Source organism: Fopius arisanus, unplaced genomic scaffold (assembly GCF_000806365.1).
Source record: "Fopius arisanus strain USDA-PBARC FA_bdor unplaced genomic scaffold, ASM80636v1 scaffold00070, whole genome shotgun sequence".
In the NCBI taxonomy this organism is placed as follows: Eukaryota; Metazoa; Arthropoda; class Insecta; order Hymenoptera; family Braconidae; genus Fopius; species Fopius arisanus.
The window spans coordinates 250,781-269,189 of record NW_011887809.1 but is presented as its reverse complement, the minus strand read 5'-3'; the positions used below and the strand labels follow the sequence as shown (position 1 = coordinate 269,189).

Sequence of the window (18,409 nt, the reverse complement as noted above, 5' to 3'; positions counted from 1 at the left end):
TTTTCGGCTTAATCCCAAACCTCACACTCCGTCTAAATATTACACTCAGAAAAATTGAATTATTTTTTTGAATTTTTAATTATCATGGAATTTTTAATCAAGTCAATTTTTTTAAATCACATTTACATTAATTTACATAGATTTTTATAATATTCAGGGAACTAGTGATTTTTCATATAGAATTTTTTGAATTTAAATAAATAATATCGCTGCGGGTGTTTGCAATTAAATGTCAGTTGATGCGAAAAAATGGTATTTTTTTTCTGTAGAGAAATGACACGCGTATAAAGTCGAATAAATATCAATTACTCTGGCGTTTGGGAGTGAAGTACTGGTTTTGAATAAATAATTATTATTCAGTGATTTTTTTTCACTCTTCGGTGGGGGATGGGTGCTAGCAAATTGAAGGTGTCGTTTAATCATTCAATTGTCACTTTATTTCGTTTATTTGTTTATTCTAATCTGTCTGGGGTCTTCCGCTTTCCCCACGACTGTGCGCCCACTCGCTAGAAGTCTCTTCCTGGATGGACCGGTGAGGCCCCGGGGCCCATCGCCCTCTTATCAGCCAGCGAGATAAGACACGAGAGTTTGTACCTCCCTAGGACGGCATCTCGTCTTGGAGATTATCCAGTCTCGGTGCTTCAACATCTCCAATGGATTTCGTGCCGGGTTACGCCGGGTTGTAATGGCTCTCGTGAAACGAAAAATCGGGGAAATTCTTATCTGAAAAATAGTACAATTAAAACAAAAAATTATTATCTCTTGATGTCAGAAAAAAATTCAGATGTTAGATAAAATTTTAAAGCATTCATGAGCTCTCCAAATTAATTACGAATAACATAATTAAATAACAAAGTAGATTATAATAGTATTATTTCGATTTTTCAAATTTTCGGGGGAAAGATCAATTGAATTGAAGAAAAAAAAATCCGGGGAATAATCATGGGAGAGGGAAAAATTGAACTCTGGCAATTGCGGTGAGATGATTTTTTGAAAACGTCAATTTGTAACTGGCGTTTCATAATAAGAACCAATCATTTGAAAATCGTGGAGTTTTGGCTTTTTGGAGCCTGGGGTCCAGTGGATCGCTGCCCGGAAATCCACGAGATGTACCCAAATTACTGGGCAAGAAGGGTTTTGTTGTACCGTTACCACTCGACTGGTGTAGGGAAGATTCAACTTCATCTTCCCACTGGTCCCTGGTCCATCCAACACCCTCATCAGGAAGCCATCCTTCTCAGTGTGTAGTTTCGGGTTTCGACATTCTCATCTTTATGGCGGCATAAATCGCTGGGTACGAAGGGCGTAACCCTCTCGTTCCCTCTCGCTTGTTGAAATGGTTTTTTTCTCGTCCCATCAATTTTTACATCTCCAATGGTACAGCTCATGTGCAATGATTTCTTCCTGGAAGGGTATCTTGTTATGGGAAAAAGGTGAGAATTAAAACTCCCGAGATAGGCCATTTAATTTTCACTGAAATCATGCATTTTTATGATTATATCCTGGGGCAACTCGCGATTATTTATTTCCTCAAAATTTAATACTTTTCATTTAACGATCGCTGATGACACGTGTATTCGCCACTTACGTGATGATAAAAATCTTAGAACGAGAAAATATCAAAGTTTAATGATTTAGCTCGGATTTTCGGAGAGGATTTTCGTCGATCAGCACTTGGCACTTACATTTTTTTTTATAATAATTCAATAATCATGGAGCAAATACGAATTTGGGGCCTGATATTTTTGGATAGACAAAGCCTGTTTTTAATTGATAAAAAAAAATGCAAAAATAGAAAATCCCTGGAAAAAAAGTCACGCATTAAATGTCCATTAATTGGCAATCCTGATAAACGTGTACGTGCTACACGTCCATTAAGTCCCTAGCAACCGTGTCAATTACGTGAAAATGCTTGGATGACCCGCTAATTTCCCTAATTAATGACAATGACCGCGATGTGCTGGAGGAATTTATTTTCACGGGGAATCACCTCGATCTGCTATTTCTATTTTTAACATTCGTTTTGTGGAGGAGTGAATGGAGAGTTTAGGTGGGAGCTGACAGTTTTATGGATAATGTCAGCCAGTTATTTGACGCCTGGTATTTAATTGTGAGTCATACTACAGATTTCAGTGATCAGAAATCAGAATTGCTGGATGACGATTGGGTGAGGGTGGGTGGAGGGTGAGGGGGCGTTGAGAATTGCCCGAGGCTTCGATCCTCAGTCATTGAACTCCTCAGTCTTGTGTACAACTCACCAGCTGTTTTCTGAGACTTCGATCGAGCCAGATTCACCGCTTTCTTCGGGTTATTTCGTTTAATGACGTTGAGGTCGTTATTCAAATGATTATTCCAGTTAATATGCAATCATCTGTATTTACGAGACAATTAAATTATCGAACATCATTTTTGAAACTTCAAGACTTGTTTTCGTCTTCAGGATTGCGGATGTCTCGATAATTCTTTGGGAATTTCAAGGGATAAGTCTCACCTCGCGACTTTGAAAATAAATTAATTGAGATTAATGAGGTAATGGATGAAATTAGAGAAACAAAAAAAAAGTTGAGATTTGATTCTCAATTTTATATTTCGAAAATAGATGAGTAGGTGAGGTTTTTCGAATTAAATTCATATTTTCAAATATCAAGCCGATACCTTTGAATTATTATTAATTTTTTTTTTTTTTGAGCCACCAGTACTTATTTCACACATTTTTGGATAAATAATTACGGTGGAGTACCGGTTATGAAGGCGCGAGGTGGTTGACATTCCTACGCGCTCGTCATTGTCGTCGGTTCCACCGTGTTGGGCATCGGTGAGAGAAGGTATTCGATAGCCCATGGGACCACGGGCCCATGGGTCGTCGACCGCAGGTGCCTCCGAAGCCGACGATGTGTGCTCACTCGTCCGGGGACCCTCCCAAAAATTTAAACTGTAGAACCGCTTTTCTCTACCTTCTTCAAATTTTTTTTATGTTCCAGCGTCTAACTCCTCTTCTCCATCCTCGATCAACGGAATAGATATTAGATTCCCCCCGGCTATAAAACTCATCCACATTTTTCCACTTCAACAATTCATTACCGTTACACCATATCCCTTAAAAAAAATATTTATTTATTTTGTTTATGTTTAAAATTTGTATTTAATTGAAATTTGGGGAAATCAAAATCACACGATCGAAGCGGAAAATTCAAAAAAATTGGAAAGCGATCGTGAAAATTTAGAGTGTAAATTCTGTAATGACTCATTATCAATTATCCTATTTAATATTGACTTGAATGAAAGAAGATCTGAATTACGTGCCATCGTAGTCTTCCGTGTGCTCAGCTGAACGAGCATTGAATTTCAAGTGCATTAACCGAGACTTATAAAAAATCTACAACTAAAAATTTCCACAACAGGAAGAACACGAGAAACCAGGGGAATGATTAAACCTATCTAATCATGCAGAAACTTCCTCGGAGGTGAAATTCGAGAAAACGAAGGAGAAAATAATCCAGGGATTTAACAGGTGTAGTTTAATGGTGATTTTTTCGTCCTTGTGTTACGTAGTTTTCAGGGTGTTCAGGGTAGATTCTCTCAGGAGATGAGTAATCAAGAGTTCAAAGTCACGGGCCTTGAGACGTGACCGACGTAACATACGGATGCAATTGTCGCACGTGATCTTTAACGGGGTTATCTCGATTGTTATGTACCAGTTTTCTATTATCGCTGATCTAGAGGTATCTACGTCATTAGGTTTTGTAATTGCCTGAGTTACGAGTACTTGCTGCACCTTATACTGACAAAAAAAAAATGATCCATCAAAAATTAGGGGTAATATTTCAATGAGAATTTAATCGATCTCTTTATTCTTCATTTTATCATTTATTTATCACCCGGAAATTTAATCTGCGATAATTATTATTATTAATATCAATTAGTATTATTATCAATTGTTTATTTATTTTTCGGTGGATTTTTGAAGATTTAAGTGAATTTCTTAAAGTTGAAAACGCGTTGTGGATTTTGGGAATATTCGAAGAACGGTGAGGCCTTCTTTTCTATTGTCTTACTCGTGGGAGGACATTGATCCGAATGCATTGACATCATCTCTTTCAATCACTGACTGATGAATCACATTTTTCCCTGGACATTTTGTCTGACGTCTTCATTCAATTCTGCTGATCGCCGAGTTATTTCGTTTAGTCAACCAATCACTTCCCCGTTCCATCGCTGTTAACTGACAGTCCATTGGAAAAACTCTTGTCGTGCAACTTTCGATATTAATTTATTTATTTCTTTCTTTCGTTTGTGACTTGCATTTATGAAATTTTTTTTCGAAGTGCTGTTACGTCACGTTACGAAATAAATTCGGGGGGCGGGACAATGACCTCGAGGTAATTTCACGTGGACTGGGGACTTATAATATTTTAAGATATTTTGAGATATTTTGAGATATTTTGGGAATTTCGAGATCAATTCCCTTCTCATATTAGAAATCTCAAAAAAAAAATGATTTTCCGAGAAATTTGAATTTCAACATTTTTGAAAAGTACGTGAATATTTATGCAACAATTGAGTTGAAGTTCGCGTTTTTTACGGATTTTGAAATATACTTGTGAATTTCATCTGCAGAAAAATACCTGAAGAGTTAACAATTTTTTATTATTTTTTTATGATATGTCTCAAATGGAAATGAATCCTCTGACGAGTCCAGATTTATTGATTATTCAATGTGACGTTGAATGATTATCAATGCCCCCGACAAATTGATTCCTCCGATTCAATGAATTCTCCGTATTTCTTCCACGATATTGCGCAATTGAGAATTCTAACGGCTGTAGAACCCGTTAAGAGACGCTAGACAGATGGGGCTTTCGGCTTCTCGAGCAATGACTCTTGAGAAGGTGGGGGCAATGGAGTTGAGATTCGCTCATTCAAGCCATTTGCAGCATTTAATCTTCCCACACGTTGAATTCCTGACGGAACAATGCTCGACAAATCAGCGAGCCCTCTCCGTCGTCGCGAAACAAAAAAAAACCGCGAAAAATCCGCGAGCCGTCGCCCATTGCAAATTCAACCCGAAACGCGCGCCAAAAATGAATCATGAATTAATGTCTCAAATTCTCCCAGGCATTTTCACCTTTACCCCAAATTTCTCAATTCTTTTTACCAAGTTAATCGGGTATTGATTTTTCTATTTGCGATGAGTGGTACTTGACGTGACGCATGCAAATCGCGAGTTGTTCAAGGACTCGCGGGTCAATTACCCCCGACGAAAGGGATTATGGAAAGGTTTTTTTTAGGCAAAATCTTAGGGCACATCTACTTTCCCTTTTCAATGGCAGAAAGAAAGAGTGAAATTTCCGGAGGGAGGGGTAAAAATTCAACACGTAAAAAAGCCCGATGTCTCGAGATTAGGGTCGACACGAAAACTCCCACGCGGAAGGCCAAACTCCAAGACGAGATCGTTGAACCGAGATTTGCGCATTATGTGAAGGACAAAATGCCGGGAGGAGAGAATGGGGTAATGAGTTATGAGGTGCGGTCTCCGTGTTCTATTAAACTGAAAATATGAGTCATTGAAACCGTGAGTTCAATAATTTTCATTCAATATTCAATAAAAGCGTATTTCGTGGCATGAAAAATAGTTCTTGTAAAAATTTATGCGAATGTTTATTTATTTTTCTCATCATTTATCTGGCTGCACTGAAGGTATTACCAATTTTAAAAAATCAACTCCTCGTTGATTTTTTGAATTAAAAGAATTCCCGGGTGATCTGTTTGATCTTCAAAAATATATTCCCCAAGGGTTTCACCCACTTAACAGTTCATTAATTTTTTCCGTCAACTTGAGAGAACAATTTTCAAAGGGAAAAAGGGCTCTTGTACGTAACTCTCGGTGTACCGCTCAAACAAGTACCGTCCCGTGTAAACACTCGTAAAAAAAACGAAAAAAAAAACAGGAATTATTTGCTGGAGTCAAGTGGCTGGTCTTGTCCATCTCCCGGAGGGTCCCAACGACTCGTTAAATCATTCTCTTAAATACCAAAGCGTAACACACAATCACCCGAGTGGCAACGAACGGCGTAATAGCATAACGGACAGGGCATACACCGAGTGCGACAAATTGCGAGGCATGCGCCTCTCGTTAGTTATCGTCATCGAGACGGAAACAATCGACTTGCACTGCAAAATGATCCTTACGCCTTCCACCAACGAGTTTACCGGTGAAAAAAAAAATAAAGACGAATAATTTGACGGAAACTTGGGATCTAAGCTTGCGTTAAGCTTGTGTCAACCTAGGCTAGCCATGTTCTACCTTGCGCCAAGCTTGAATCAATGTACAACTTTTCGATAAACTTGAGAATTTTCATAAAATTTTATTCTCTGCGTAGATTGAGGGAAAATGAGGCGTCGTAAGTTTGCATGCGATATGAGGGGAATTCAATTGTTCCGGGGATTTATCAGATGCCATTATTCCTCTTGGAGTGTCCCCTCCATTGAATGTTCCTCCAGGGTGGGCACTGGGATAACGAGGTGAAATAAACCTCAACTCCCAACAAAAACATGCCCTTCACCGTACACGAGTCTAAGTAACTGTACTTGCAACAACTAAACATAATCCCGATGGATTTATCGCACTCGGGATTACCATTGTCCTCTGCTGATTTAACATTCTGAATTTTAATTTAACTATCAAATATTTTACCGATATAATACTCCATCCGCAGTAAACAATTGACATCCTAATCCTTTAATTCATAATATTTTTGTGTAATATTTTGAGAAGTAAAATTATTATTAAATAAAATTTATAGTCGGTCGTCTTTTCGGAGCTGATTAAATTATTGAATAATAATTAATAACATTCCAATCACATCACAAATCTCTCGTTAATTTTTCAATTAAAATATTCACCTCCGATAATTTTCGCTTTAGCAAAATAACAATCAGCAATAAACGCGAGTTATTCCGTTAATATTTAAAAAGAAAAAGAAAAATAATGAGGGAAAAAAAAGAACATGTCAAAATGCGCGAATGGGCGAACACCCATGAAATCAAGATGTTAGATTCATCACGCAATTCGCGTTATGCGCATTACAGCGATAGATGACTAGATGAGTGAGACACGCAAAAACGCACAGGGCGTAAGTGCATTATATTATGTACAACGCTTATTTACCCAGACCGATCTGAACCCGGACGTAAATCCAGCGCTTCGCAGCCCCTGATACACATCGACGCTAGTAATAACCGAGCAACCACTGATATTATGCATATCTGGTGTAATTTTTTTTTTTTCTCCTCAATTCACGTGAGCTGGAGAATCCTCTTGGCCATATACTGGCCCACATGCAACTATTTACCGCTATGTATTATCGCGCGCAACCGTCCAGCGCAACTTACAGCTCGCGGCGCGATAACTCTTTCTATAAATTGTGGTTGGGAGATATAAAACCGATAGAATACACGTAAATTTGCAAAAGGGGATATCAGTCCGGGATGGGGATTTTCCGGGGATTATTTACACCTTATCACGCACTTGGTCTCAAGTCTGGTAGACGAGCGCCAAAAGGGCGGACAGAATCGAGTGTCAAAGTCATTGCCTTCGAGTTTTTAAACATTAATTTAAATTAATTTATCTCAATTCCCTTTAATTGCTTGATTACTCTAATTGCGTTGGAGCAATGAAATCCGGACGTCAGGGGATTTACAATTTTATACATTCCCCGATATTCGTTTTGAGTCTCGAATTTTCTGGTTGTCGGGCTGTCGATCGTTGAATTAGGAATCGAGGGGGTTAATTGTTGTTAATTTTTGAGGTGGAGGTTGGAGGTTTGTTGACAGTAAGAGGTGATCGAACCCGGCTATGACCAGCTGACCCAGAGGCTCTTGCTGGACAGGGGACTTAACTCAAAGAGCGCATCCTCATCGCACACCTTGCCTTTCCCTTCTTCGTATTATTTTTTTTTTTTCTCTTCGGTGTTAGTCTCTTAGTCTCTTTGTCAGGCTACTGCAATATTTTTCATCTTCTTTTATTGAGGTCTCTCTCCCGTCGTTCTCTACTCTTTTTTTTTTTTGTTTATTCCCGTGTTCGTATAACCGTTCGTATGAAACAGGAACACCAGTGACGTAATACGCGTCTTGCGGTACATTTACCGACGAGCCTACATTACGTGATCTCTCGTACGCATGTCAGTGAAAAGGGGGGGAAAGGGGGGGGACGGGGGGGATTGTTGGCATTAGGTTGAAGAGTTAGAAAAAAATATAGGTTTCGGCTCTGAATTATTCGTTTGTCAGTTTTTCAACTTTTCATGAATTTAAAATGAAATTCGCGGAATAATTCGATAACAATTAATATTAATTGATTAATTAGATAACAATTTCATTTCGATTTGTCATTGACTTAAAAAAATTGGTAACTCTCATATCACTCTCATTAATTTTAATGAATTATAAATAATAAAAATCGTGATGAAATTGAAGATGAAATAAATATTCTGGATTTTTTATAATTTTTCAATTGAAATATTCAAGTCACTGGTTAATTGTTCCTGTAAATGTTTGTGCCAGTTTTTCAAATGGAAAAATTCGAGAGTCATTTGCCGATAGGCTGACGCTGAAGAATGTCCAATGGAAAAGCATTGATCATTGATATTCTGCAAGATCCTCCCTGATAATTACCCGGAAAATTATTGCAGCCTCAACAGCGCGTGTCTCTGTTGCACGTACGAAAATTTGCGCGTTAAAATGCACGTAAACAGAACTCTCTCTCTTCCTCTACTTGAATGTTGTACAACTCGAGTTGTACAGTTAGAAGTACCGTTTTACTGATGTACAAGAAGACGAAGACGAAGGAGAATCGGTGCCTGTATATATCGTATCGAGGGATAATATAATGCGGAATTCACGGGCAGACGACGGGTGATTTTAACCGTCGGGAAAGTACACTGAATAAAAAATTCAGGACAAAGAAAGATTTACACAATAAAAAGAACCAATATTCTTCTCCTAAAAAAATAGGCAAATCCCCCGATTAATGATTTTGCTCTCCCACCGAGTGAAAAAATTCTCAATAAAATAGCATTTTTGTTTAAAGCCTAATTAAAAAATTTACACTATTTGAGATGAATTTTTCATTGACTCCAATGAACAATTGCACAATAATTCCGGGAATATTTTATTTGCGTAATTGATTCACTTGATTATAATCTCCTTTCTCGTAATTAATAAATTTAATTTAGCCTAATGAGGGAAGTTTTACTGAATTTTTTATTCCGCGCAAGGGATGGTTTTTTCTCCCCGCGGGGTATTCACCAGGTCGCACCTTTTGTTTTGTCATCACCGCGGACATACGTCTTGCGTCTCGAATGGAAACAACCGTTTCTGGAGAAAGTCAACGGGGGGGAAGGTATCCGTTAGGTCGGACTCGGGGAGTCATTCGGCGAACTCGTTGAGAACTGACTAGGCTTTTCTTGTTAATCCTCATTTCTTGCTGGTGTCCGGGATACCGTCAGTTGGACGACATTCTCCAGTGGTTCACAGCCTCATCCAAAAAAAAAAAAAAACTACCGAGATTAACCACTAGAAATTCGAGAGCAATTACCTTATGACCCCCAGGAGGTCCTCCCATCATCCCCCAGCCAATTCCATATTGATCACATTAATTTGAAAATTCAAATACTCCCGCCAATGGCCAGCCAATCGCAGCGTCTTACTCCGACGCATGCGCCTTTTCATTTGATCGACGAAAGCTCGAATGCAGAAGGTATCGTGCAGAGTCGAGCTTTTTCCACCGGGGCTTCAAGTTCCTCTCGCTCTCTCCCGGATCGAAGGGTTGTCAGTCCAACCCTCGTAGCCCTCACTGCGCATGACCTCGCAAAATCTCCCCAGGACGGCTTACACTAAACTACCCTATATGCACCTTTTCGCTACGTCATCCGGACATTTGTTTTGGGGATTTAATACTGCGCTTGCTCATGGCTTTTCGTTCATTCCGCTGAAAATCAATGACTTCTCGGTTACTCATTACAATAATTAAATTCATTCCTGGAAATACACCCCTGTCCCGGAATTCTCGTCATTCCCCGAAGAAATCTCTCAACCCTTCGATGAATTTTTCTAGAGATCTTGAATCTCAATGACATTATCATTTTTATTTTAATTGAGAAATTACTATTTCGTTAATTTGACAGGTGGAACGGGTGGAAGGGGTGGAAGCGGTGGGAGGGGTGGGAGGGGAGGGAAGGGGGGAGAGGGAGGAGAGGGAGGGATGGGTAATTATTATGGGTGATCTTCGAACGAGTGATTCGTGACCTCCGAAGGTCGAATCCACAAAAGCTGTGCATTAGGGGAGACCCTCCCATCCTCTCCCTCTGGCACTCTCACTTTCCACCTCGGAGACTTTCCGGCTCTACCTACTTCTCCTGTATCGACTCATCATGCCCTACTTATGCATTGCATATCCACGTACCTCGAGTGCAACCTGGGTGTCCCTCCCCAGGGTATGTGTTATGAAAGAGTGAAGAGATTATTTGAGTGGATTCCAGATTGTTGGAGAGTTACATGCGCCCTTGAGCACTTGGGCAACAACCTACCCCAGGGTGAGGCATCTCAAATACCCTCCAATTAAATTTAATTAACATTTTTACACGCCAGCGATGAGAATTTTTTTTTAATATATTCAACCGGAATAATGGAAATCAACGGTTTTATCGGTTGTGTCCAATTTTTTTGTTTTAATAAATTTTTTTTTGGCTGTTGACAATTATTTAATTAATTGAATTAATTAAATTGTGGGTGGAGAATTTTATTCAATTCATGCATTCAAAAAAGTGAAAATATTAAAAATATAAAAATATAAAAACAATATATTTCCGTAAATTTTTTATTAGGAAAAATGATAGAATGACTAGGCATGTCAGTGAAAATGAAAATCTTGTGGGAAAAAAAATAACTGATAATGTTATCAATAGTGTAATCCGTCCTCACCCCATCCACCCCCTATCCAGCTGAATGCTCCAATCTGCCATCTACCGGAATTTACACGAAAAACTTAACCCCTCTGACTACCCCTGCAAGTGCACAACCCCTCCTCATGAGGGAAACGTCAGTTCCGCCTGGCCGTGCGTTTTCCCCCCGTGTGTGCGACGACGAGAGGAGCGTCGGGTGTTTTTTTTTTTTAAACTATCGCAACAGTAAATTTAATCGCGCGAGTTGACAACAGCGACATAACAGGCAAAAACACCAGAGTGATTACAGTTCAACGAGAAAAGGTGTAGCAACAGCGGAAGCCATTGGTGACGTGTTTCCGAAGGGGCTGTGTTGATTTTTTTTTTTTTCCCCTTATCGGAGTCCTTTGATAAGGACCAGTGATTAGAACTAGTGCTGTGAATTTTCGTAGATCATCGCCAGCGGTTGTTACTATAGCAATTTTCAGTTATTGGACCTGTCTAGATTTTCCGGCGACGTATCAACCTTGGGAAAAGCGGTGAGACGAGGGGTATTAAACGCCCGTGAACACGAGCTTTAGAATCGAATTAATTCAATTGTTGGTATAATGATTGGGTGTTATTAATGGGATTGGGGATGTTCACGGGTGTGGGGACAGGGAAAGCGTCCACACGTGCTTCGTTTCCCCGAGTCATTCGGTCAGGAGGAATCGAACGTAGTTGACCTCGGGCCCTCCTAAGTACCTCCGATCGATTGTCAACGATTTCACTTCGAGTGTTCTCCATTTCTCGATTTCATCCCGCCTATTCACCCCTGTATTTTCATTATTAACCCCTCGTCGAGTGATTGGAAAAATGCCCGGGGCACTGCGCAATTTCGTCATTAGGGGAAAAGCATTTTCCCTGGAAAAACAAGGTGAGCCCCGCGGTGGGCTAGGGTGGCGCTACAGGATTTTCCCGATCGACGCGCCCCATCGGGAAAATTTTCTTCCGTTTTGGGTTAAACCGGTGGATTAATCGCTTCAATCCGTTTAAAAATTACGTCAAGCTGTCTGTGTTGTGGGGAGAAAACGATCTCGCGGAAAATTTGAGGTTAAAGAGTCATCGGGTGGTAAAAAACTGATGGCATTATGGAGAGACATAACGGCAATGTGTCTGTTGCCGGGAGTTAGCAGTTCATGAATTTCCCAGGTTCTGAGACATCCTCAAGTTCACGGATGATTTTTTATCGGAGAGGGGCAGGGGTTGAACAACCGATTTGTACGGTTTTATTTATTTTTTTTTTCTCCATAAGTTTTGCTCGTGGAATTGAGCCCCACTGACCTATTGACTCTCTACCCCGGTCTTTTCTCGTATCAGTCCGGGTGTTTCCGTCTCCTGCCGATGGAGGCGCGTGACGCTAAGGTCGAATACCCGTCGGAGATCCATAATCCGTTTGTTTGTTTTGGGGTGATCTTCAGGAAAAGACAATGGAAAAGCAGAAGAGCTGGAGCAAAACAGAATGACAAGAGTAAGGGATAACCGTGTTGTAAAATGGAAAATTCAGGGAAATGGGTAATGGCGACGGAGGAAAATGCAGGGGTGCGGAGGAAAATAAAATGGAATTGGAGAAATGGCCGTGTGACTCGGGGAGCGTAAACAGTGGTTGAGTTAAATGAGAATGAGTTGTTGATAGTTTTTCGAGACGTTTTCTCTTTTTCTTTCAGAAATTGGTAACGGTCTCGTCTACTCGACGTTGTTAGGGGATTCCCGGTAATATGGCATCGAGATCGTGTACACTCGGCGGTCTTCAGTATCACTCAGCGAGATCGTACGAGTCATTTGGTGCACGTAAATATCAAGCACCCGACGCCAGTGGAATCGATATGCATTAACGACACGAGGGGCGTTATCGTTGGTCGCGATATTCTTGGAGGGAGATTGTTTAGTCGGGAATATTGAAGGAAAAAAAAAATCACAAATCGTACTGGAGAACAATCTGTGGAACCTTGTCAATTTATATATAATTAATCGGTGAATTAGGGGTTAATGAGTTTTGTAGGACTCTTTTAGGGGTTCATTGTTGGCGATAACAATCGGCATTTAGGCTTTATCGAGGGCTTGGGGATGGGGTCGAGGGGTTGAGTCGCGCATCTCTTCGGATTTTTATCTGGTGGATTGAGAATTTGGTGATTATGGCGGAGAGCGCTGGAAGTCCTGGCGCCAGTGAGGGTGGCAGTAGTCCTCAGCAACAACAATCAACATCACAAACAGCCGCGCAACAACAATCAACGCAGAGTCAATCGCAGAGTGCACCGAGTCAACCGTCTGACATTAGCAGCTCGCAACTCGCGTCACCACCGATTACGGGAACAGGTATTCCCTGAAATAATACCCATTCATGAGTCTGTAGGAAACATTGTTTTAGTTTAACTGCAAGGCTGGGGGGGATGGAGTAACGAGTTGTTCTCGATAATTGGTAATTACGAGTTGATGAGGTTTTCAGGAATATCTCTGAATTTAAAATGGTAGAAATGGGTTTAGGGATATTTCTGGAAAAATCGATTAGAGTAATGATTTTTTTGGAGCCTCGGAAAAATTGATGGTTACTGCGTTGGGTTATTGGAATTTTATTATTTTTTTATTTTATTTCTCGTGAATTCAATTTTTTGTTGTCAATTATTGATAATGAATAATTAACCATCTGAATAATCCGCAAAGTAGAACGAAAAAAAAAGTAGAAAAAAATTCGACAATAACCGATGAGGACTGAACGACGGGGTTTTAATTATCGATAACCCGGCGAAACGTGAATTCCCAGAGCCCCAAGCAACAACAGTTACATCCCCACCAATTAAACCCCATCAAATATGAATACCGTCCTCCTTAACCCTCAATTTATATTCTCGATGCATCACCCAGGTATTCCACATAATTCTGGAATAAATTTGATTAATGCTATCGTGCGGTTAATCGTCTATTTAAAATCCCCGTCGTACAACAGCTGAGGTAGCACGATGCGCACGATGCGCTCTGCGCAAGTGAGAGGGCAGGCCGACCCCAATGAGGACGAAAAGTGCAGGAGGAGGAGGAAGGGAGGGGGTGGAGTACGAGGAGGAGGGGTAGGAGTAGGAGGAGGAGGGGGAGGATGAGAATGAGAAGGGGGAGGATGAGGAGGGGGAGGATGAGGAGGAGGAGAAGGAGAGAGAGCGAGTGAGTGAGTGGGGAAGTCAGTGAGTAAAAGAGAGTTGCGCAGAAAGCATGCGGCGCGCTTTAGCGGATCTGTCGGTCAAGTAACGGGCTAGTGGTGGAAGTACCGCTAGCAGCGGTCTCTGACGCGGTTACCGAACACCGTTATCTCACGCCGGGGATATCCACGTGGTGTCTCACCATCCGCGACGTCTCACACTCCTGCAGAGCCCATCCCTCTCTCACCCACCCCGAAGAAGGTAACAGAGATAGTACTGTTTAAGAAATTAAACAAAATACATACTGAGCGACAAAACAAGTACAAAGGAAGCAGAAACAGAGCAATAAGTAAAGTAACAGAAGTAGCGAGCGTATCGGTAGTAACAATCGTAAACAGGGAGGTCGCCCTCGAGTCAAAAAATTCTCTACGACGGCTCTCCATCAAGTAACTAGAACCTCGGAGAGAGAGGGGAAGTGTGAGGGAGTGTGAAGGGGTGGAGGGAGTAGGCAAATGAAAAAGAGAGGGGAAGAGGGTGAGCCGAATTGCCTCCCTCTCTCTTCTGCATCGCTGCGCATTCCTGTTACCTAGTCGGTAACTTTTGCACCTTTTATGGGGTATAACAAGGCATTAATGCCGAGGGGATAATGCCCGTGTGATTATTTTTCCCCTCTTCGTTAAATGGATCTTGCGACGCCTCTGGGCGCCGGTACTTTGCCGTTTTAATTGGTCAGCGGTATGGAGTACAGGGAGAATTAATGTACCGGGTCTTTATTGATATTTACCAAATTCCAATGTGGTCGTGGGTACTTGCTGGATTTATTTATTTCTAACGATAGGAGAGGGGGGGCACCTGTATTTTTGCAAAAGGTCATTGGGACTGTGAGAGAGGCCAGAAGGGCTTCCGTGACTTACGGAATTGATACGCCAAGCACGATTCCGATGTAGTTGGTGTGGATTCAGCATATGGGGAACGAATAGATCGTGGGTGCAACGGTGCTTCGGAGGTACATGTACTTTTTACAAATATCCGAGGATGGGGGTACATATGAATATTTTTTTTTTACCGGGTCACGGGATTTTTGCAGTTTTTTTTTTCGATGTCTTGGAATTTTTTAGACTCGTCATTTTTTTCATTCGTGCTCGCGTCCTCGAGGTGATTGTCACAGACATAACGAGATTAGCCCTCGAAAATAGCTGAGGTGAGGGCTTCTCAAAGCCCCACCAGTTACTCCCACTGCTCACGAGTAGGAATCACGTGGCGATTATGTCTATTTCCGTCTCACAATTAAATTCATTGCAACTCATCTCTGGGATTACTTTGTCCCCCGTCATTTCGAGTATCAAAGGCATCAGGATAAATAATTCGAAAGGGAAGGATAAAAGCTATGGATGGGGGGTAAAATTAGAGTGGAGGGACGTCTTTTTTCGTCATTTCCTTTCATCATTTCTGAAGCATCGGGGACGTGAAAAGTCGGTGATGTACACGGGAAAAACTTGGAGTGCATTTGCAACTGTAGTTCGGCCCACTACCCTTAATGACCCCAGCGCCTCTCACGCGCTCCGGTACCTTTTTGTTTCACATTTACATTTTTTTTTTTAATGCGAGGTGTTGAAAGACCCGAGACCCTCAATATGCACGACTTTTTCAAAACCCGATACACTCCCAGCGTACATGAATACGCTAATTACATCTCCATTATTCATCGAGTATTTCGTAAACTATCAGCTTCAGATAAAAAATATTATTATATCAGGATAATAATCCGGATGAAATTCTTGAATTTACCCTCATTGTGCAAGAATGATAATTAAGAATAACGGGATAATTCAACAAATTGCTGAAATAAGATTATAAAACGGGTAATTGGTCTCGGGCAAAGAGAATCACCTAACCGATGCAATTACCCACTCTGCTGGTTCTCAATGAACCCCCAAACCCTTTTAGTCCCCCACATAAACCCCGATGGTGTTTTTGCAATGAATCGCCGTCATCCCCTCGGTAATGTATTTCTGTTCTTCCCCTTCTTCCGTGAGTATAGCTAGCGTTGCATAGCGCGGCAGTAGGCCAAGAGTTCGATGGCCCACAGCCTTGCAAGGCCGATGGAGTCAGCCAACCTCCCACAGATGGCGTCTACCTTCGGCTATTTCTCAAACTTCTCCATCTGTCCTACCGATCGCGTTTCCAATGATAATTGCGCAGTCGATAAAGTAGAACGCCGCCCCCCTCGCCCTGTAGCCGCGGGGATGATGCGGAGTGTTGAAGGGTTGAAGACACCGGGTGCACGAATACACCAGAAATATCGATGGAAAAAAAAAAATCACGCTGCCCGTGCCAATTCAGTGGCTCCCAACCGTGGGAAAAAAACTTCCCCCACTCCTTGCCACATAATTTATTCGTGTCTACGGCTTTTCCTCGCGCTCCAATCGATTGAAAAGTTGATTGACGCGGACGTCGACATAATTTTAACTCTAGAATTATGTCCAATGAACTTCCTTCAACTCTGCAATCGTACCCATTTTTTTTTATCCATCCGTTTCCCGACCGGAAATCCAAACAAATCGAATTCCCGCGCGCTCGCTCGACTGGCACCGTGCACGTGTGTAGGTTAGCCGCATGCATTTGCGGATAGAATAATATCAACCTCGGGTAAACAGTGAACGGGGTTTTGGTTGCGAGACGAGACTTCCCATTGCGACATTGAGCTAAGCCACTGACAACAATCGGAGCTCTTACGTTATAACGGTTCGCCGAAATGGTTGGAAGATAATGGTCTTCAAGGTGCGCGCGCACGGTGTTAGGATTCTGCAATGGTTCCCATAATTAGGAAAAATTGGGGAGATTTTCTGAGATCTTGTTGACATAACCACTTCATTGTGTGTTTTTTATTTTTTTTTTGTTGAGAAACTGAATGAACGGAAAAAAGTGGGATTTCTTTGTTCGAATGGCACAGGAGGTACGCATGAGTTTCAGTGGATTTCTATTTTTTTTTTTTTCAATATTTCAATGATCGATAGAATTGATAAGTTCTGAGTCAGTTTCAGCTTCAAAAAATATTTTTTTAATTAAGACATCTCGGCGTGCGTCACTCTTGATTTTTTTTTCCAATTAAATAATCGGTTTGTTTTTGCAGTTCACATTGCAATTGCATCGGAGAAGAGATTTCGCGGATTTCATTCCACTGTTTAGTCGGTATATAATTTTTGGGGGAAGTAAAAGTGATTTTAAGGAGTGCAATGGGCAACGAGAGGAGTAGATGTGGAAGAGAGAGGGGGCAATGTGGGTCAGGATGGAAAGTGCCCCGACGGCGAGTTATACGTATTTGGAAGTAAGGACGAGTAGATTATTGTTGTTATCAAATTTAAATCCCACTTTTTTTTTCCATCTCTTATTTTTTTACACTGCCTTTCGTGTTTATTGAGATTTTTTTTTTTCTGCTTCATTGAAACCGTCACGGGGGGAATCTCGGTGCGAATCTCGTTACGTGTTTACGGTTGCTGGGTGTTTACCTCCTTTCGGCCCTTTATTTTCCCTTGTACGTCGAGGTGAGAGTATGATGCTATAAAAGGATCGAGACTTGTGGCAATGAAACAAACATTGCGTCCTTATACGCAATGTTTTGGATATTTTTCTTATTTTTAGTGGAATTATTATTTCAGCGGGGGTTTCATTTTCAAAATGCATCCAACCAGAATCGAGAAGATTTCAGGCGAGATTAAATGATTTCGTAATTTTTCAGTTGAGTGCAGTTTTATGGACATATTTCGGTGGTTTTCTTTATGAAGCTGATAAATTTATATCCATGATTTTTTTTTCACGAAACCGAGTGAATGTCTGCATTTTATGAAGACTATTCTTATCACGGATCTGCATCAATCATTATTTTTTATATCTCCTTTATTTGATTGTAAAAAATGGACTTATGTTGCTGTTTATTATCTGCATTTCCATTCTCCACTGTGGAATTACCTCTTCTATCAAATAAAACAATTAATAAAAAATCCAATATTTAATTCACTTGAAATCTCTCCAATAATTACGTTCAATAACAATTAAAGTAATTAACTGGTTATACCATTAATTTAACCATCACTCAATCTGCCAATTTTTATTAATTATTCTCGCGAAACTTTTTGAATAATCAAATTTTTTGATATGTATGAACAATGTATGAGAAATGTTTTCATTAATCTTTAATTTATTATTTTTTTTTTTCAGGTAAGTTTGAATTTCACATCCTGCACCGACAAAAACCAACTGCCACCCCCAGATATTGCCGAAAGAAGAAAAAAAAGATGAGAGGAA

The 18,409-nt window shown here is 40.7% G+C and overlaps 1 protein-coding gene across 5 annotated transcripts in view; it reads left to right on the top strand.

Moving 5' to 3' along the window:
- Hr3 (Hormone receptor 3) overlaps positions 1–18,409 on the top strand; it is a 75,244-nt gene that overhangs the window by 2,575 nt on the left and 54,260 nt on the right. For 3 of the 5 annotated variants that reach the window (XM_011309760.1, XM_011309749.1, XM_011309748.1), the window contains exons 1-2: positions 11,166–11,476; positions 12,644–13,292. The exons of 1 other annotated variant lie outside the window; for it this stretch is intronic. In XM_011309760.1, the coding sequence (XP_011308062.1) occupies positions 13,112–13,292 (181 nt within the window). In that variant the 5' untranslated portion in view covers positions 11,166–11,476; positions 12,644–13,111. Of the gene's footprint in view, positions 1–11,165; positions 11,477–12,643; positions 13,293–14,229; positions 14,366–18,409 lie in introns of those variants that run through there. One more of the 5 variants, XM_011309761.1, reaches the window with a different exon arrangement.